Genomic DNA, 22,316 nt, shown 5'->3' with positions numbered 1-22,316 from the left:
GTTGTCCATGATCTGAATGAACCAATCTTTCTATAAAGAATTGTAAATTACTCCTGAACCTGCTACTTCTTGACAGATAAACTCCTATAAATCTCTAGATAGTAAATTTTAAATACAGGACTTTTACAGAAGGCAAAATTACAAATTAAAGGGATATGAATCCCAAATTTTACTTTCAAGATTCAGATAGGGCATGCAGTTTTAAGAAACTTTCTAATTAACTCATATTATCAATTTTGCTTTGTTTTCTTGGTATCTTTATTTGAAAAGTAGGAATGTAAGCTTAGGCGCCGGCCCATTTTTTTGTTCAGCCACTGGGTCGCACTTTCTGATTGGTGACTAAATGTAGCCACCAATCAGCAAGCGCTACCCAGGTACTGAACCAAAAATGAGCCAGCTCCTAAGCTTACTACAGTCCTGCTTTTCAAATAAAGATACCAAGAGAACAAAGAAAAATTAATAATATGAGTCAATTAGAAAGTTGCTTAAAATTGCATGCTCTATCTAAATCTTGAAAGAAAAAATTGGGTTTCATATCCCTTTAATGATTTACAAACCTACAGGAATATCTCTGATCTTTTAATTTATTGTGTTTGCAAAAATGTTTGATAGATATTAAGAATATATGGAATATTTCCTTGTACCTTACTGCATTAATGCTGGTGTTATATAAATAAAATATTACTAATAAAAAAAAAAAATTCTACTGGAATAATAAAATATAACAGTGTAAAATGTCCTCATTCTGTTATAATGGTAAAAAAAAACACTTGTGCAGATTGTGTGTCTCTCTCTGTAACCCATGGGTTTTATATTCTGTTTATGCTGTGGTTGCCTCTGACAGAATTTTGCTTCTGAGCGCATGGAATGGCCAAAACATTACGCCTGTGACAAGCTGCTAGCACTGCTTACACACTATGACATGAATGAGAGAAAGGCTGGCAGGGAATCGTCCACACAGCTGCAGCCGATACGGTAATATAATCAGTGTCGTTAAAATTCATTTCATGTTTCTGCTTCATCTAGAAATTATATCATTTCCACTACTCCATGCAATTTAACATTCAATGTCTGGTAGCAGGCTGCACTGAGAATGCCAGGAATACTGATTTTTGTTGGATTAGCTGCAAATAAACAGTCTTTTTAAAATTGTGTTTCTTCTGCAATGCTCATCTTCTGGACGCTTGCTTACCCAAATATTTTTTTCTGTGTTACAGGTTGTATCAATACTGCAGTTTACATTGCGTTTATTCACAAAGCAGATTTAAATAATATATATATATTACACTTATTTCTTTCATGTAAATGGCAAGAGTCCATGAGCTAGTGACGTATGGCATATACATACCTATCAGGAGGGGCCAAAGTTTCCCAAACCTCAAAATGCCTATAAATACACCTCCCACCACACTCACACCTTAGTTTTACAAACTTTGCCTTTGTCTTTTTTCCAATTTGACTTGTTTTTCCTTAATTTCGCGGGCAAATCTAGGCTTGCGAGGGCGCAAAATGCTGTCATTGCATCATTTTTGTTGCGAATATTTTTTTGCAGCGAATTTGCATCTATAGTGTAGCAAGTTTGTAATTTTCTGCGTCTTTATTGACGTTAGGTTGTTTAGCCCAAAGGTGCCCTTGTTATGATGCGAGTTGCTTCATTTCCGGATGTTGGTTGTGCCAAAAACGTTTTTAACTTCACTTTGCATCGTGCGTCATACTTAGCGCCAAATATTTTTTTTATTGCATTACCCCACTTCCTTTATGTTCCTTGCTCTCTTTATACTCTAGTGGGCTAATGCTGTTTGCTTCTTTCCAGGGTAATAATTTATTTGGTTCTCAGTTGGATTCTGTTATTTCCACTATCACTGAGGGGAAGGGAGTTTTTTTGCCCCAAGATTAATAATATAAGGGTAAATCTAAAGCTTCTAATAATTTTCGTTCCTTTTGTCAAAATAGAGAACAGAAAACAACTCCTTCCCCTAAGGATTTTGGTTCCTTGAAAGCCATCTTCAAGTTGGAATAAATCCAAGCCTTATAAGAAATCAAAGCCAGCTCCCAAGACTGCATGAAGGTGCAGCCCTCAAACCAGTTCAACTGGTGGGGGGGCAGATTGAAATTATTTCAAAACATTTGGGCAGATTCTGTTCAGAAACCGTGGATTCAGAGCATTGTCTCTCAATGGTATCAAATAGGTTTCAGAATGAGACCTCATGTGAGAAGATTCTTTCTCTCTCACGTTCCAACAAATCCTGTGACAGCTCAGGCTTTTATGAAGTGTGGTTCAGGTCTGGAGCTTTCAGGGGTGATTATACCAGTTCTGCTTCAGGAACAGGGTCTGGGTTTTAATTCAAATCTATTCATTGTCCCAAAGAGAGAAAATTAATTCAGACCAGTTCTGGATCTGAAGTTTTTTAATCGTTTTGTAAGGGTCCCAACTTTCAAGATGGTGACTATAAGGACTATTCTGCTTTTTGTTAAGCAAGGTCATTAAATGTCCACAATAGACTTACAGGACGCCTATCTTCACATTCCGATTCATCCAGATCACTATCGGTTTCTAAGATTCTCCTTTCTAGACAAGCATGACCAATTTGTCGCTCTTCCATTTGGCTTAGCGATAGCTCCAATAATCATTTCGAAGGTTCTCGGTGCCCTTCTATCTGTAATCAGAGAACAGGGTATTGCGGTGTTTCCTTATTTGGACGATATCTTGGTACTGGCTCAATCTTTTCATTTAGCAGAATCTCATTCGAATCGACTAGTGTTGTTTCTTTTACAAGATACGATGAGTCCACGGATTTCATCCTTACTTGTGGGATATCCCCTCCTGGTCAGCAGGAGGAGGCAAAGAGCACCACAGCAAAGCTGTATATATAGCTCCTCCCTTCCCTCCCACCCCAGCCATTCTCTTTGCCTGTGTTAGTGATAGGAAGAGCTAAAGTGAGGTGTTAGTTTAGGTTCTTCAATCAAGAGTTTATTATTTATAAAGTGGTGCCGCTGAGTGCTACTTTGTACTAGGGTGTAGCCTTGACCAGATCAGTCTCTTCAGTAAAAAGAGAAGCATTTGGTGGCTTTAAAGCAATGGGAACTTGTGGGACATAATTCTCACTGCGCCTCCCATTCTGTGATGCTGCCCTTTCGGTGATGGCCTAAGCTGCATTTAACTCAGGCTTCATCTTTTTGCAGGACTACAGGAGGGACCCAATGGACCCCTGAACCCTGTTGTGGCTGTCATGCTGTCGGGCAGCATAAAAGCTAAGTGCAGACTTTATTTCTCTACGGGACAGTGGGGTGTTCTGCACTTCTAGGGGAATCAGGGGCTTTGTCTGTGAAGAGCTTTTTTCCCTGGCAACGCTTAGTGGATGGGCCATGCTTGTAGCCTACGGCCACACCACCCTGAATGCGCCCAATCTCGTCTGATCTCGGAAGCTAAGCAGGGTCGGGCCTGGTTAGTACTTGGATGGGGGGCTCCTCACAAGGGGAGAGGGCACCGTCAGTGACAGCGACTTTACTACAGGGAGAATTCCCTCAGTAGCAAGCAGCCATTACAGACAAAGTTCAGTAGGACTTGCAAGCTGGCGAATGTTATCTAATTTGTAATGTGACCCAATGATTAAGAAGACTGCCGTGTGTGTGTTTCTTTTCTCGCACTGGTGTTGAACTACTGTGCGGTGACATACTTGGTTTATAGTTTGATTTATTTTCTCCCGGTGTCATAATGGCGACCGGGAGTTCGAGTTAGGTGACGCCCACGATAGGCGGAGTTGTATACTTTTCCCCCATACAAGGCACATTCAATCGGAGTGCCGAGGGATGAAGTGCAGGTATGCCCACGATGAGCGGAGTTGTCTTCCCGCCGTTGGATGGGCTCTTTCCCCCTTACTAGGCACATTCAATCAGGTGTGCCGGGGGATGAGGTGCAGGTATGCCCAAGAAGGGCGGAGCTCTGTAGTGGCACTCTCCCTCCGTTCCGGTATGCACTTAAAGACTTTAGATTCAGAGTGTAATTGTACCGGAGGGAGAGTTTGTGCTGCAAGTGTTCACACACAATTTAATACTGTCGAGTCTGCCTGTTATACTTTTCTTCTGTTAAGTGTGATCAGTCCACGGGTCATCATTACTTGTGGGATATTAACTGCTCCCCTACAGGAAGTGCAAGAGGATTCACCCAGCAGAGTTGCTATATAGCTCCTCCCCTCTACGTCACCTCCAGTCATTCTCTTGCACCCAACGACTAGATAGGATGTGTGAGAGGACTATGGTGATATATTTAGTTTTTATATCTTCAATCAAAAGTTTGTTATTTTATAATAGCACCGGAGTGTGTTATTCCTTCTCTGGTAGAATTTGAAGAAGAATCTACCTGAGTTTTTCTATGATTTTAGCCGTAGTAGTTAAGATCATATTGCTGTTTCTCGGCCATCTGAGGAGAGGTAAACTTCAGATCAGGGGACAGCAGGCAGATTAATCTGCAAAGAGGTATGTAGCAGTTTATTATTTTCTGACATGGAATTGATGAGAAAATCCTGCCATACCGTTATAATGTAAACTCAGCCTTGAATGCAGTAGATGTAGCTGATATCAGGCTGTCATGTATGTATATTTTACACTTCAGTTTTCTGGGAAATGGTACTTCTCTGGCTTTTAAACTGTATACATAGACTTAACCTATTTTGCAGGGACTTGCAATAGGTTTTAAATGACAATTAATTATTGAGGTAAAACGTTTTTTTGCTGGCATGTAAAAACGTTTTTTTCTCTGAGGTACTGGATGAAAAAATGTTTTGGGCACTTTTTTTCCACTTGGCAATAGTTTTGATTTAAATTAGAGCAGTTCACTGATCCCTCTCACTGTTATGTGTGTGGGGGAGGGGCCATTTTGGTGCTTTCACTATGCATCAGAAAAACTCAGTCAGAGGTTCATTTTCTTCCTGCATGATCCGGTTCATCTCTACAGAGTTCAGGGATCTCAAGAGTCTTTTTTGAGGGAAGTAATCATTCACAGCAGAGCTGTGCTGATTGTATTGACTGTGATATAAAAAACGTTTATTTGTGTATTTTTTTTCTGCTGCCTGGGTTAGTTATCATTTGCTGAGGGGAACAATCCTTTGCTAAAACTGTATATTCTGACAAAGATTGATGCTATAACTTAATTATTTTATCTGTTATAATATTTTCTGTGCTTCTTAAAGGCACAGTTCGTTTTCATATTATTTGTAAATTACTTTGAAAAGTATTTCCAAGTTGCTGTTTATTTGCTAGTGTGTTAAACATGTCTGATTCAGAGGAATATCTCTGTGCTATATGTGTTAATGCCAAAGTGGAGCCCAATAGAAATTTATGTACTAAATGTATTGATGCTACTTTAAAAAATAGTCAATCTGTACAAATTGAACATATTTCACCAAAAACAACGAGGGGAGAGTTATGCCGACTAACTCGCCTCACGTGTCAGTACCTGCATCTCCCGCTCAGGAGGTGCGTGATATTGTAGCGCCGAGTGCATCTGGGCGGCCATTACAAATCACATTACAAGATATGGCTACTGTTATGACTGAAGTTTTGGCTAAACTACCAGAACTAAGAGGTAAACGTGATCACTCTGGGATGAGAACAGAGTGCGCTGATAATGCAAGGGCCATGTCTGATACTGCGTCACAGTTTGCAGAACGTGAAGACGGAGAGCTTCATTCTGTGGGTGACGGTTCTGATCCAAATAAACTGGACTCAGACATTTTAAATTTAAGCTTGAGAACCTCCGTGTGTTACTAGGGGAGGTATTAGCGGCTCTGAATGATTGTAACACAGTTGCAATCCCAGAAAAAATGTGTAGGTTGGATAAATATTTTGCGGTACCGACGAGTACTGACGTTTTTCCTATACCTAAGAGACTTACTGACATTGTTACTAAGGAGTGGGATAGACCCGGTGTGCCTTTCTCACCCCCTCCTATATTCAGAAAAATGTTTCCAATAGACGCCGCCACACGGGACTTATGGCAAATGGTCCCTAAGGTGGAGGGAGCAGTTTCTACTTTAGCTAAGCGTACCACTATCCCAGTGGAGGATAGCTGTGCTTTTTCAGATCCAATGGATAAAAAATTAGAGGGTTACCTTAAGAAAATGTTTGTTCAACAAGGGTTTATATTGCAACCTCTTGCATGTATTGCGCCTGTCACGGCTGCAGCAGCATTTTGGTTTGAGTCTCTGGAAGAGACACTTCAATCATCCACACTAGATGACATCACACACAAACTTAAATTCCTTAAGTTAGCTAATTCATTTATTTCAGATGCCGTAGTACATTTAACTAAACTTGCGGCTAAAAATTCAGGATTCGCCATTCAGGCACGCAGAGCTCTGTGGCTAAAATCCTGGTCAGCTGATGTTACGTCTAAATCTAAATTGCTTAATATTCCTTTCAAAGGGCAGACCTTATTCGGGCCCGGCTTGAAAGAGATTATTGATGACATTACAGGAGGTAAAGGTCATGCCCTGCCTCAGGACAAGGCCAAAGCCAAGGCTAGACAGTCCAATTTTCGTTCCTTTCGTAATTTCAAAGCAGGAGCAGCATCAACTTCCTCTGCACCAAAACAGGAAGGAGCTGTTGCTCGCTACAGACAAGGCTGGAAACCTAACCAGTCCTGGAACAGGGGCAAACAGGCCAGAAAACCTGCTGCTGCCCCTAAGACAGCATGAATTGAGGGCCCCCGATCCGGGACCGGATCTAGTGGGGGGCAGACTTTCCCTCTTCGCCCAGGCTTGGGCAAGAGATGTTCAGGATCCCTGGGCGTTAGAGATCATATCTCAGGGATACCTTCTGGACTTCAAATCCTCTCCCCCAAGAGGGAGATTTCATCTGTCAAGGTTGTCAACAAACCTAACAAAGAAGGAAGCGTTTCTACGCTGCGTACAAGATCTTTTATTAATGGGAGTGATCCATCCAGTTCCGCGGTTGGAACAAGGACAAGGGTTTTACTCAAATCTGTTTGTAGTTCCCAAAAAGAGGGAACCTTCAGGCCAATCTTGGATTTAAAGATCCTAAACAAATTCCTAAGAGTTCCATCGTTCAAGATGGAAACTATTCGAACAATTTTGCCCATGATCCAAGAGGGTCAGTACTTGACCACAGTGGATTTAAAGGATGCTTACCTTCACATACCGATTCACAGAAGTCATTACCGGTATCTAAGGTTTGCCTTTTTAGACAGGCATTACCAGTTTGTAGCTCTTCCATTCGGACTGGCTACGGCTCCAAGAATCTTCACAAAGGTTCTGGGCACTCTTCTGGCGGTACTAAGACCGCGAGGAATTTCAGTAGCTCCGTACTTAGACGACATACTGATACAAGCTTCAAGCTTTCAAACTGCCAAATCTCATACAGAGATAGTACTGGCATTTCTAAGGTCGCATGGATGGAAAGTGAACGAAGAGAAAAGTTCTCTCTTTCCACTCACAAGAGTTCCCTTCCTGGGGACTCTGATAGATTCTGTAGAAATGAAGATTTACCTGACAGAGGACAGGTTAACAAAACTTCAAAATGCATGCCGTGTCCTTCATTCCATTCAAGAGACCAGAAATTCTCTTCTATGGTGGCTTTATCGGCCACATCTGTCCAGGGGAATGCCATTCAGCAGGCCAGACTGGTCAATTGTAACAACAGACGCCAGCCTACTAGGTTGGGGCGCTGTCTGGAATTCTCTGAAGGCTCAGGGACTATGGAATCAGGAGGAGAGTCTTCTTCCAATAAACATTTTGGAATTGAGAGCAGTCCTCAATGCTCTTCTGGCTTGGCCCCAGTTAGCAACTCGGGGGTTCATCAGGTTCCAGTCGGACAACATCACGACTGTAGCTTATATCAACCATCAGGGAGGGACAAGAAGCTCCCTAGCAATGATGGAAGTATCGAAGATAATTCGCTGGGCAGAGTCTCACTCTTGCCACCTGTCTGCAATCCACATCCCGGGAGTGGAGAACTGGGAGGCGGATTTCTTAAGTCGTCAGACTTTTCATCCGGGGGAGTGGGAACTTCATCCAGAGGTCTTTGCCCAAATACTTCCACGTTGGGGCAAACCAGAGATAGATCTCATGGCGTCTCGACAGAACGCCAAGCTTCCGCGCTACGGGTCCAGATCCAGGGATCCGGGAGAGGTCCTGATAGATGCCTTGACAGCACCATGGACCTTCAGGATGGCTTATGTGTTTCCACCTTTCCCGATGCTTCCTCGATTGATTGCCAGAATCAAACAGGAGAAAGCATCAGTGATTCTAATAGCGCCTGCATGGCCACGCAGGACTTGGTATACAGATCTGGTGGACATGTCATTCTGTCCACCTTGGTCGTTACCTCTGAAACAGGACCTTCTGATTCAGGGTCCTTTCAAACATCAAAATCTAACTTCTCTGAAGCTGACTGCTTGGAAATTGAACGTTATTGATACCTTAATACAGGCTAGGAAGCCTGTCACCAGAAAGATTTACCATAAAATATGGCGTAAATACCTATATTGGTGCGAATCCAAAGGTTACTCTTGGAGTAAGGTTAGGATTCCTAGGATATTGTCTTTTCTACAAGAAGGTTTAGAAAAGGGGTTATCCGCTAGTTCCTTAAAGGGACAGATCTCAGCTCTGTCCATTCTGTTACACAAGCGTCTGTCAGAAGTTCCAGACGTTCAGGCTTTTTGTCAGGCTTTGGCCAGGATTAAGCCTGTGTTTAAAGCTGTGGCTCCACCATGGAGTTTAAACCTTGTTCTTAACGTTTTACAGGGTGTTCCGTTTGAACCCCTTCATTCCATTGATATAAAGTTGTTATCTTGGAAAGTTCTATTTTTAATGGCTATTTCCTCGGCTCGAAGAGTCTCTGAGTTATCAGCCTTACATTGTGATTCTCCTTATTTGATTTTTCACTCGGATAAGGTAGTTCTGCGTACTAAGCCTGGGTTCTTACCTAAGGTAGTCACTAACAGGAATATCAATCAGGAGATTGTTGTTCCATCCTTGTGCCCAAATCCTTCTTCGAGGAAGGAACGTCTTTTGCACAATCTGGATGTAGTTCGTGCCCTTAAATTTTATTTACAGGCAACTAAAGATTTTCGACAAACGTCTTCCCTGTTTGTCGTTTACTCTGGTCAGAGGAGAGGTCAAAAAGCTTCTGCTACCTCTCTCTCTTTTTGGCTTCGTAGCATAATTCGTTTAGCTTATGAGACTGCTGGACAGCAGCCTCCTGAAAGAATTACAGCTCATTCCACTAGAGCTGTGGCTTCCACTTGGGCCTTTAAGAATGAGGCCTCTGTTGAACAGATTTGCAAGGCTGCAACTTGGTCTTCGCTTCATACTTTTTCCAAATTTTCCAAATTTGACACTTTTGCTTCCTCGGAGGCTATTTTTGGGAGAAAGGTTCTTCAGGCAGTGGTTCCTTCTGTATAAAGAGCCTGCCTATCCCTCCCGTCATCCGTGTACTTTTGCTTTGGTATTGGTATCCCACAAGTAATGATGACCCGTGGACTGATCACACTTAACAGAAGAAAACATAATTTATGCTTACCTGATAAATTCCTTTCTTCTGTAGTGTGATCAGTCCACGGCCCGCCCTGTTTTTTAAGGCAGGTAAATATTTTTTAAATTATACTCCAGTCACCACTACACCCTTGGCTTCTCCTTTCTCGTTGGTCCTTGGTCGAATGACTGGAGGTGACGTAGAGGGGAGGAGCTATATAGCAACTCTGCTGGGTGAATCCTCTTGCACTTCCTGTAGGGGAGCAGTTAATATCCCACAAGTAATGATGACCCGTGGACTGATCACACTACAGAAGAAAGGAATTTATCAGGTAAGCATAAATTATGTTTTTTCCCAGTATGAGGGGAGGAAAGTTTTAAGGAATGGGTACTGCTGTTCTGATGCGCTTTCTATAATAAAAGCTTTGGTCTTCCTGACTAACTTTGGTCGCTTAGTCACCTCAGTATATTAAATGAGGTCCAGTAGACCAGGAGGGTAGTTGCCCTAATCCGTGCCTACATATTGATGAAGGGACAGTTAGCAACTTAGGAGACGGCACGCAAATAAAAAATTATGTGGTTTTTACCATTTAAAGGAACAGTAGCCATAATTTTTGCTTTATGAAGGCTAACCTATGTTATGGTTATCATTATATTTTCACCTCTCCCCCAGAGAGGTTTATTCACCTACCATTTCCTTTAAGGCCAGACCTTCTGTCTCAAGGGCCATTTTTCCATCAGGATCTCAAATCGCTAAATTTGAAGGTATGGAAATTGAACGCTTAGTGCTTAGTTATAGAGGTTTCTCTGACTCAGTGATTAATACTATGTTGCATGCTTGTAAGTCTGTTTCAAGGAAGTTTTATTATCAGGTATGGAAATCTCATAAATACTCTTGGCATTCTTTTTGAATTCCTAGAATTTTACAGTTTCTTCAGGATCCTTTGGATAAAGGTTTGTCTGCAAGTACTTTGAAGGGACAAATCTCTGCTCTTTCCGTTTTATTTAATAGAGAGATTGCTAAACTTCCTGATATTCACTGTTTTGTTCAGGCTTTGGTCCGTATCAAGCCTTTTATTAAATCTATTTCTCCTCCTTGAAGTCATTCAGCTAGATTTAGAGTTTTGCGGCCAAAGGGGTGCGTTGGCTACACATGCTTTTTCCCCCCCCGCACCTTTTAATTACCGCTGGTATTTAGAGTTCACAGAATGGCTGCGTTAGGCTCCAAAAAGGGAGCGTAGAGCATAATTTACTGACACTGCAACTCTAAATACCAGCTAAGTCTAACACTAACACCCCCCCTAAGTTAAATATAATTTTTATCTAACAAAATAAATTAACTCTTATTAAATAACTTAATCCTATTTAAAGCTAAATACTTACCTGTAAAATAAACCCTAATATAGCTACAATATAAATTATAATTATATTGTAGCTATTTTAGGATTTATATTTATTTTACAGGCAACTTTGTAATTATTTTAACCAGGTACAATAGCTATTAAATAGTTAAGAACTATTTAATAGATACCTAGTTAAAATAATTACAAAATTACCTGTAAAATAAATCCTAACCTAAGTTACAATTAAACCTAAGACTACACTATCAATAAATTAATTAAATAAAATACCTACATTTTATCTACAATTAAACCTAACACTACACTATCAATAAATTAATTACATACAAATACCTACAATTATCTACAATTAAATAAACTAACTAAAGTACAAAAAATAAAAAAAGAACTGTTACAAAAAATAAAATTTTTTTTTACAAACATTAGAAAAATATTACAACAATTTTAAGCTAATTACACCTACTCTAAGCCCCCTAATAAAATAACAAAGCCCCCCAAAATAAAAAAATGCCCTACCCTATTCTAAAATAAAAATAGAAAAGCTCTTTTGCCTTACCAGCCCTTAAAAGGGCCTTTTGCGGGGCATGCCCCAAAGAAAACGGCTCTTTTGCCTGTAAAAAAAAACATACAGTAACCCCCCCCCAACATTACAACCCACCACCCACATACCCCTAATCTAACCCAAACCCCCCTTAAATAAACCTAACACTAAGCCCCTGAAGATCTCCCTACCTCGTCTTCACCACGCCGGGTATCACCGATCGGTCCAGAGGAGGCTCCGAAGTCTTCATCCAAGCCCAAGCGGGGGCTGAAGAGATCCATCATCGGGCTGAAGTCTTGATCCAAGCGCGGGCTGAAGAGATCCATCATCGGGCTGAAGAGGTCCATCATCGGGCTGAAGTCTTGATCCAAGTGCGGGCTGAAGAGATCCATCATCGGGCTGAAGAGGTCCATCATCGGGCTGAAGTCTTGATCCAAGCGCGGGCTGAAGAGATCCATCATTGGGCTGAAGAGGTCCATCATCGGGCTGAAGTCTTCTATCAAGCGGCATCTTCAATCTTCTTTCTTCCGGATCCATCTTCATCCCGCTGACGCGGAACATCCATCCTGGCCGACGACTTCCCGACGAATGACGGTTCCTTTAAATGACGTCATCCAAGATGGCGTCCCTCGAATTCCGATTGGCTGATAGTATTCTATCAGCCAATCGGAATTAAGGTAGGAAAATTCTGATTGGCTGATGGAATCAGCCAATCAGATTGAGCTCGCATTCTATTGGCTGATCGGATCCTATCAGCCAATCAGAATTCGAGGGACGCCATCTTGGATGACGTCCCTTAAAGGAACCGTCATTCGTCGGGAGTTCGTCGGCCAGGATGGATGTTCTGCGTCGGCGGGATGAAGATGGATCCGGAAGAAAGAAGATTGAAGATGCCGCTTGATAGAAGACTTTAGCCGGATGATGGATCTCTTCAGCCCCCGCTTGGATCAAGACTTCAGCCGGATGATGGATCTCTTCAGCCCGATGATGGATCTCTTCAGCCCGGGCTTGGATCAAGACTTCAGCCCGATGATGGATCTCTTCAGCCCTCGCTTGGGCTTGGATGAAGACTTCGGAGCCTCCTCTGGACCGATCGGTGATACCCGGCGTGGTGAAGACAAGGTAGGGAGATCTTCAGGGGCTTAGTGTTAGGTTTATTTATTTAAGGGGGGTTTGGGTTAGATTAGGGGTATGTGGGTGGTGGGTTGTAATGTTGGGGGGAGTATTGTATGTTTTTTTTTTTTACAGGCAAAAGAGCTGTTTTCTTTGGGGCATGCCCCGCAAAAGGCCCTTTTAAGGGCTGGTAAGGTAAAAGAGCTTTTCTATTTTTATTTTAGAATAGGGTAGGACATTTTTTTTTATTTTGGGGGGCTTTGTTATTTTATTAGGGGGCTTAGAGTAGGTGTAATTATCTTAAAATTGTTGTAATCTTTTTCTAATGTTTGTAAATTATTTTTTTATTTTTTGTAACTTAGTTCTTTTTTTATTTTTTGTACTTTAGTTAGTTTATTTAATTGTACATAATTGTAGGTATTTGTATGTAATTAATTTATTGATAGTGTAGTGTTAGGTTTAATTGTAGGTATTTGTATGTAATTCATTTATTGATAGTGTAGTGTTAGATTTAATTGTAACTCAGGTTAGGATTTATTTTACAGGTAATTTTGTAATTATTTTAACTAGGTAGCTATTAAATAGTTAACTATTTAATAGCTATTGTACCTGGTTAATAATTACAAAGTTGCCTGTAAAATAAATATTAATCCAAAAATAGCTACAATGTAATTATAATTTATATTGTAGCTATATTAGGGTTTATTTTACAGCTAAGTATTTAGCTTTAAATAGGAATAATTTATTTAATAAGAGTTAATTTATTTCGTTAGATAAAAATTATATTTAACGGGGGGTGTTAGGGTTAGGGTTAGACTTAGCTTTAGGGGTTAATAAATTTAATAGAGTAGCGGTGAGGTCCGGTCGGCAGAGTAGGGGTTAATTCTTGAAGTTAGGTGTTGGTGATGTTAGGGAGGGCAAATTAGGGGTTAATACTATTTATTATAGAGTTATTGAGGCGGGAGTGAGGCGGATTAGGGGTTAATACATTATAGTAGCGGTGAGGTCCGGTCGGCAGATTAGGGGTTAATAATTGTAGGTTGGGGGCGGCAGATTAGGGGATAATAAATATAATATAGGGGTTGGCGGTGTTAGGGGCAGCAGATTAGGGGTACATAAGTATAACGTAGGTGGCGGCGGTGTGCGGTCGGCAGATTAGGGGTTAAAAAAATTTAATAGAGTGGCGGCGATGTGGGGGGACCTCGGTTTAGGGGTACATAGGTAGTTTATGGGTGTTAGTGTACTGTAGAGCCCAGTAGTTAAGAGCTTTATGAACCGGCGTTAGCCCAGAAAGCTCTTAACTCCTGGCTTTTCTCTGCGGCTGGAGTTTTGTCGTTAGATTTCTAACGCTCACTTCAGCCTAGACTCTAAATACCGGCGTTAGAAAGATCCCATTGAAAAGATTGGATACGCAAATGGCGTAGGGGGGTCTGCGGTATGGAAAAGTCGCGGCTGGAAAGTGAGCGTTAGACCCTTACCTACAAGACTCTAAATACCAGCGGTAGCCCAAAACCAGCGTTAGGAGCCCCTAATGCTGGTTTTGCCGGCTAACGCCAAACTCTAGGCGTTAATTTGGTTTTGAAGGTTTTGCAGGCTCTTCCTTTTGAGCCTATGCACTTTTTGGATATTAAACTGCTTTCTTGGAAAGCATTGTTCCTTTTGGCTATCTCTTCTGCTAGAAGAGTTTCTGAACTGTCTGCTCTCTCTTGTGAGTCTCCTTTTCTAATTTTCCATCAGGATAAAGCTGTTTTGCAGACTTAGTTTAAATTTCTTCCTAAGGTTGTGAATTCTAACAACATTAGTAGGGAAATTGTTGTTCCTTCCTTGTGTCCGAATCCTAAGAATTCTCTTGAGAAATCGTTACATTCTTTGGATGTGGTAAGAGCTTTGAAGTACTATGTTGAGGCTACTAAAGATTTCAGGAAGACTTCTAGTCTATTTGTTGTCTTTTCTGGTTCTAGGAAAGGTCAGAAAGCCTCTGCCTTTTCTTTGGCATCTTGGTTAAAGCTTTTGATTCACAAGGCTTACTTGGTGGCAGGGCAGTGTCCGCCTCAGAGAATTACGGCTAATTCTACTAGATCAGTTGCCACTTCTTGGACTTTTAAGAATGAAGCTTCAGTTGATTAGATTTGCAAAGAAGCAACTTGGTCTTCTTTGCATACATTTACTAAATTTTACTATTTCAATGTATTTGCTTCTTCTGAAGAAGTCTTTGGTCGAAAAGTTCTTCAGGCAACTGTCAGATTCTTCTGTTTATAAGAACTTATTTTTTGGATTTAATTTTTCAGCGGAAATAGCTGTTTTTATGAAGAAAGAAATTTATCAGGTAAGTTCTTGCATAAATTATGTTTTTCATCACATAGTTATTTCATGCTCTTGTAGAATTATATCCGTTCAAATGGTAGACTGCACCAAGTAGGAAGAAACAGATCTTGGAATATACTCCTGCTCTTCCTGGGACATAATAAGCAAAATTAAGATTTGTACGAGTTCATTTGATTTTGAATAAAAGCTTTTCTCTTGCAAGGTGTATCCAGTCCACGGATTCATACTTTACTTGTGGGATATTCTCATTCCCTACAGGAAGTAGCAAAGAGAGCACACAGCAAAGCTGTCCATATAGCTCCCCCTCTAGCTCCACCCCCAGTCATTCTCTTTGCTGGCTCTAAGCGCTAGGGTCTCTCTCGGGAGTGTAAAGTGAATGTGGTGTTAGAATTGTAGTTTTTATTATCTTCAATCAAAAGTTTGTTATTTTAAATGGTACCGGTTTGTACTATTTACTCTTTAGCAGAAAAGTGATGAAGATTTCTGCTGAGAGGAAAATGATTTTAGCATGTTGTAACTAAAATCCACTGCTGTTCCCACACAGGACTGAGGAGTACCAGAAAACTTCAGTTGGGGGGGGAACAGTTTGCAGGGTGATCTGTAATAAGGTATGTTCAGTCATTTATTTCTAGACAAGACTGAGATAATGCTAGAAGAGACTGACAATATCCTCATGAGGGGAGGGTAAGCTATGTTCACAAACTTAGTAAGGAATTGAATTCTTACATAATAGGGCTAATATACTGGTTGACACTTATTCAGGGCAATCGATTGTTTGGCTAAGGAAAAATCGTTTTGCAAGACACTTTGAAAGCCCTTTTGGGGTTTTTTCTGGGGTTATTACCACATGGCTGGTTTTTTTGTCACTTAGGAGTGATTTACTAGGCCTCACAGCTCCGGAGTAGAGTGGGAGGGGCCTAATTTCGCCCCTCAGATGCGCACTTAGAATTGCAGATAAGTTCATGCTGTTTCACATTGAGGGTCCTGCTGATGTTTGAGGGCCTAAAAGATATTCCCCCAAATCTGATCCCTAAGGGAAGGTAGGGCCACAGCAAGGCTGTGGCAAGGTGCTGTAGTGATTTAACCAGGTGTTGGCTTTAGGCTGCTCCGGTTTGGGCATTAAGGGGTTAATCGTTTTGAAACTTGGGGTGCAATCTTATTAAGGCTTTAGCTACATACTGTGAAAATTTCAGAAAGATTGCTGCATTTTTCACCGTTTTGTAAAATTGTGTGCTCTTTTTATCTCTTAAAGGCACAGTAACGTTTTTTTCAAATTGTGTTTTTTATTTGATTAAAGTGATTCCAAGCCTGTTTGTGTACTCTACTAGTCTGTTAAACATGTCTGACACTAAGGAAAATCCTTGTTCAATGTGTTTAGAAGCCATGGAGGAACCCCCTCTCAGAATGTGTCCCACTTGTACTGATATGTCTATACACTTTAAAGATCATATTGTTGCACTTAAGAATGTGGCCCAAGATGATTCTCAGACTGAAGGTAACGAGGGTAGCCCGTCTGCCTCTCCCCAAGTGTCACAACCAGTTACGCCCGCGCAAGCGAAGCCTAGTACCTCTAGTGCATCTAACCCTTTTACATTACAAGACTTAGCGGCAGTCATGGATAATTCTCTTACAGCCTTCTTATCTAAACTGCCCGTGTTACCTGCAAAGGGTGATAGCTCCGTTTTAAGAACAGATTATGAGCATTCTGACGCTTTGGTAGCCGTATCCGATATACCCTCACAACGCTCTGAAGTGGGAGCGAGGGATTTGATGTCTGAGGGAGAAGTCTCTGATTCAGGAAGGGTTCCTCCCCAGAAAGATTCAGATACATTGGCTTTTAAATTTAAACTAGAACACCTCCGTGTTTTACTTAGGGAGGTATTAGCTACTCTGGATGACTGTGACCCTTTGGTGATCCCAGAGAAATTGTGTAAAATGGACAAGTACCTAGAGGTCCCTATTTACACGGATGCGTTTCCGGTCCCTAAGAGGATTGTGGATATCGTTACTAGGGAGTGGGATAGGCCAGGTGTCCCTTTTGTCCCCCCCTCCTGTTTTTAAGAAAATGTTCCCCATATCTGACCCCATGCGGGACTCGTGGCAGACGTTCCCTAAGGTGGAGGGGGCTGTTTCTACACTAGCTAAACGCACAACCATACCAATTGAAGACAGTTGTGCTTTTAAAGACCCTATGGATAAAAAATTAGAGGGTTTACTTAAGAAGATTTTTGTTCAACAAGGTTTTCTTCTCCAACCTATTGCCTGCATTATTCCTGTAACTACTGCAGCTGCTTTCTGGTTTGAGGCGCTGGAAGACTCGCTCCAGACGGAGACCTCATATGAGGAAATTATGGATAGAATTAAGGCTCTAAAGATAGCTAATTCTTTTATCACTGACGCCGCTTTCCAAATAGCTAAGTTAGCGTAAAAAAATTCAGGTTTCGCCATTTTGGCGCGCAGGGCGCTATGGCTATAGTCCTGGTCGGCCGATGTGTTGTCTAAATCCAAGCTTTTGAACATTCCTTTCAAAGGGAAGACCCTATTCGGGCCTGAATTGAAAGGGATTATTTCAGATATCACCGGGGAAAAGGCCATGCTCTCCCTCAGGACAAAGCCTTTAAAACAAAGAACAAAGCTAATTTTCGTTCCTTTCGCTATTTCAGGAACGGCCCCGCTTCATCCTCTCCGGCTGCAAAGCAAGAGGGTAACGCTTCACAGCCCAAGGCAAACTGGAAACCTTACCAGGGCTGGAATAAGGGTAAACAGGCCAAAAAGCCTGCAGCTGTCACCAAGACAGCATGAAGGGGTAGCCCCCGATCCGGGACCGGATCTAGTAGGGGGCACACTCTCTCTCTTCGCTCAGGCCTGGGCAAGAGATGTACACGATCATTGGGCATTAGAGATTGTAGCCCAGGGATACCTTCTAGAATTCAAGGACTCTCCTCCAAGGTGAAGGTTCCACATTTCTCGTCTGTCTACAGATCAGACAAAGAAAGAGGCGTTTTTACGCTGTGTAGAAGATCTACATACAATGGGAGTGATCCACCCAGTTCCAATTGCAGAACAGGGACTGGGGTTGTACTCAAACCTGTTTGTGGTTCCCTAAAAAGAAGGAACTTTCAGACCAATCCTGGATCTCAAAATTCAAAACAAATTCCTCAGAGTCCCATCATTCAAGATGGAGACCATTCGGACAATCTTACCAATGATGCAGGAGGGTCAATATATGACTACCGTGGATCTAAAGGATGCGTATCTGCACATTCCTATCCACAAAGATCATCACCAGTTTCTCAGGTTCGCCTTTCTGGACAAGCACTTTCCGTTTGTGGCTCTTCCTTTCGGGTTGGCCACTGCTCCCAGAATTTTCACATAGGTGCTAGGGTCCCTCCTGGCGGTTCTAAGACCGCGGGGCATAGCAGTGGCGCCTTACCTAGACGACATCTTAATTCAGGCGTCAACTTTCCAAAGAACCAAGTCTCACACGGAGATTGTATTGGCCTTTCTGAGGTCTCACGGGTGGAAGGGGAACATCAAAAAGAGTTCTCTCTCCCCCCTCACAAGAGTTCCATTCCTAGGAACCCTGATAGACTCGGTAGAAATGAAAATATTTCTGATGGAGGTCAGAAAGCTAAAACTCTTAACTACTTGCCGAGCTCTTTTTTCCATTCCTCGGCCATCTGTGGCTCAGTGCATGGAGACAATCGGACTAATGGTTGCAGCAATGGACATAGTCCCTTTTGCTCGGATACACCTCAGACCACTGCAACTATGCATGCTCAAACAGTGGAATGGGGATTATGCAGATTTGTCTCCTCAAATTCAGTTGGACCAGGAGACCAGAGATTCTCTTCTCTGGTGGTTGTCTCAGGGTCACCTGTCTCAAGGAATATGTTTCCGCAGGCCAGAGTGGATCATCGTAACGACCGACGCCAATCTGTTAGGCTGGGGTGCGGTCTGGGACTCCCTGAAAGCTCAGGGCTTATGGTCTCGGGAAGAAACTCTTCTCCCGATAAACATTCTGGCACTGAGAGCGATATTCAACGCTCTTCAGGCATGGCCTCAACTAGCGGCGGCCAAATTCATCAGATTTCAGTCGGACAACATCACGACTGTAGCTTACGTCAATCATCAGGGGGGAACAAAGAGTTCCCTAGCGATGAGGGAAGTAACCAAAATAATCAGGTGGGCGGAGGATCACTCCTGCCATCTCTCAGCAATTCACATCCCAGGAGTAGACAACTGGGAGGCGGATTTTCTAAGTCATCAGACTTTTCACCCGGGGGAGTGGGAACTCCACCCGGAGGTATTTGCCCAGCTGACTCAGCTATGGGGCACCCCAGAGTTGGATCTGATGGCATCCCGTCAGAACACCAAACTTCCTCTCTACGGGTCCAGGTCCCGGGATCCCAAGGCGGTATTGATAGATGCTCTAGCAGCGCCTTGGTCCTTCAATCTGGCTTATGTTTTTCCACCGTTTCCTCTCCTCACGCGTCTGGTTGCCAGAATCAAGCAGGAGAAGGCTTCAGTGATTCTGATAGCGCCTGCGTGGCCACGCAGGACTTGGTATGCAGACCTAGTGGACATTTAATCTGTCCCACCATGGACACTGCCAATGAGGCAGGATCTTCTAATACAGGGTTCGTTCAAGCATCCAAATTTAGTTTCTCTACGTCTGAATGCTTGGAGATTGAACGCTTAATTCTATCAAAGCGTGGGTTCTCTGAGTCAGTTATAGATACTCTGATTCAGGCTAGAAAGCCTGTCACCAGGAAAATCTACCATAAGATATGGCGGAAATATTTTTGTTGGTGTGAATCCAAGGGTTACTCATGGAGTAAGATTAGGATTCCCAGGATATTGTCCTTTCTCCAAGAAGGACTGGAGAAAGGATTGTCAGCTAGTTCCTTAAAAGGACAAATTTCTGCTTTGTCTATCCTGTTACACAAGCGTCTGGCAAAGGTACCAGACGTTCAAGCGTTAGCTCAGGCTTTAGTCAGAATCAAGCCTGTCTATAAACCTGTGGCTCCGCCATGGAGTTTGAATCTAGTTCTTTCAGTTCTTCAAGGGGTTCCGTTTGAACCTTTACATTCCATAGACATTAAGTTGTTATCTTGGAAAGTTTTGTTTTTGATAGCTATCTCTTCTGCTCGAAGAGTTTCAGAATTATCTGCCTTACAGTGTGATTCACCTTACCTGGTGTTCCACGCAGATAAGGTAGTTTTGCGTACCAAGCCTGGTTTTCTTCCTAAAGTTGTTTCTAACAAGAATATTAACCAGGAAATAGTTGTTCCTTCTCGGTGTCCTAATCCATCTTCGAAGAAGGAACGTCTATTACACAATCTTGATGTCGTTCGTGCTTTAAAGTTCTATTTACAAGCAACTAAGGATTTCAGACAAACATCTTCCTTGTTTGTTATCTATTCTGGTAAGAGGAGAGGTCAGAAAGCGACTGCTACCTCTCTTTCCTTTTGGCTGAAAAGCATCATCCGTTTGGCCTATGAGACTGCTGACCAGCAGCCTCCTGAAAGAATTACTGCTCATTCTACCAGAGCAGTGGCTTCCACATGGGCTTTCACAAATGAGGCTTCTGTTGAACAGATTTGTAAGGCAGCGACTTGGTCTTCACTGCATACTTTTGCCATATTTTACAAATTCGATACTTTTTTTATCTTCTTCGGAGGCTATTTTTGGGAGAAAGGTTTTGCAAGCAGTTGTGCCCTTCATCCGTGTCCTAAAGCTTTGGTATTGGTATCCCACAAGTAAAGGATGAATCCGTGGACTGGATACACCTTGCAAGAGAAAACAGAATTTATGCTTACCTGATAAATTACTTTTTCTTGCGGTGTATCCAGTCCACAACCCGCCCTGGCATTTAAGTCAGGTAAAAAAATTTTTGTTTAAACTACAGTCACCACTGCACCCTATGGTTTCTCCTTTTTCTTCCTAACCTTTGGTCGAATGACTGGGGGGTGGAGCTAGAGGGGGAGCTATATGGACAGCTTTGCTGTGTGCTCTCTTTGCTACTTCCTGTAGGGAATGAAAATATCCCACAAGTAAAGGATGAATCCACGGATTTCATCCTTATGGGATATCGCCTCCTGGTCAACAGGAGGAGGCAAAGTGCACCACAGCAGAACTGTATATATATAGCTCTTCCCTTCCCTCCCACCCCAGTCATTCTCTTTGCCTGTGTTAGTGATAGGAAGAGGTAAAGTGAGGTGATAGTTTAGTTTCTTCAATCAAGAGTTTTTTATTTTTAAATGGTGCCAGTGAGTACTATTTTATTTCAGGATGTAGCCAGGACCTGATCAGCCTCTTGTTAACAGAGCTACATGTGTCTTTAAAGCATTGGGAACTGGTGGGATTAATTTCTCACTGTGCCTCCCATACTGTATGCTACCCTTCTTAATATGATCTTAGCAATTCTAACTAGGGCCCTACATGTCTTCACAGAATGGCAAGAAGGTACAGAAGACTTCTTCATAGCTGTGGGACGATTCATGCTGTCGATCAGCACTCAGGTATGTGCAGCTCTTACTTCTGGGACAGCCTTAACTCAGGAACCGCTGCAGCCTTTACTTCTGTCACCCCCTAACTTTTCCCCAAGGCCTCCCTTCAGGTGTTATGGTGGATGTGGTGTGGGGAGGATAACAGGAACGCTCAGAACACATTTAGGTGATATGTGGGAGCGCTATGGATTTTGGGCTAACGCTGGTGTTGATAATGGATGTCCCTAAAAACGGAGCAGGTCTCCGGTACTTATGGGGATCCGGTGTGAGTGTTTGTTTTGCATGACGCCCACGATGCTTGGTGGAAAATATAAAGCCGTTTTTATTTTTTGGCCAGAGAACTCACGGAAGCGTGGGTGAGAGACCGCATGTAATTTTTACAGCTGCGCTTGCAGTGACATATGGCTCACGATGTTGGGAATTTGTTAGACGCTAGGAGTGGTTGACGCCCATGAAGGGCAGAGCTTTTCTCCCGCGCTCTAGAAGCCGCGCAGCTATACTCTGTCATACGCAGCGTGGGTGAGGTGATCGGAACCTTCACTGACTGCCGGGACCACATGGTTTTAGTTTATAAGAGCAAGCGGTCGTAGGCAGAGTTTGCTGGGAGCGGAGTGAACATCGAGGGGGCAGGTAGGCGCCTCAGCAGAGCTGTTGAGGCGGCAGAGGCTAGTTTAACAATCCGTGTTTTTTTTTTAAAGTAATATTACTTGATTGTATTTTTTGTTTCCCTCTGATTCCTTCAGTTTAATTTAAGGGCATCATTTGTCATTTTGATGATCAATTGTTAAGAGTACAGCTGCCCACTTTATTCAGAGCTGTTTATTAACACATTAGTTGCAAGGCCAGACCAAGTCTGTTTGTTATTTATACTAACATGGATATGAATGTTACATGTTCATTATGCTTGAATGCAAATGTGGAACCTCCCGTTATCTTTTGCCCCTCGTGTACTGAGAGGGCTTTACAGTTTAGG

General features: G+C 42.4%; 1 protein-coding gene across 1 annotated transcript in view; it reads left to right on the top strand.

The window, feature by feature from the left end:
* The window catches only part of GEN1 (GEN1 Holliday junction 5' flap endonuclease), a 240,191-nt gene that overhangs the window by 106,950 nt on the left and 110,925 nt on the right, over window positions 1-22,316 (top strand). The window contains exon 9 of the mRNA XM_053711236.1: window positions 845-975. Within this exon, the coding sequence (XP_053567211.1) occupies window positions 845-975 (131 nt within the window). The remainder of the gene's footprint in view (window positions 1-844; window positions 976-22,316) is intronic.

This window comes from Bombina bombina, chromosome 4 (genome assembly GCF_027579735.1).
Source record: "Bombina bombina isolate aBomBom1 chromosome 4, aBomBom1.pri, whole genome shotgun sequence".
Classification (NCBI taxonomy): Eukaryota; Metazoa; Chordata; class Amphibia; order Anura; family Bombinatoridae; genus Bombina; species Bombina bombina.
This window is presented reverse-complemented; position numbering and strand designations above follow the sequence as displayed.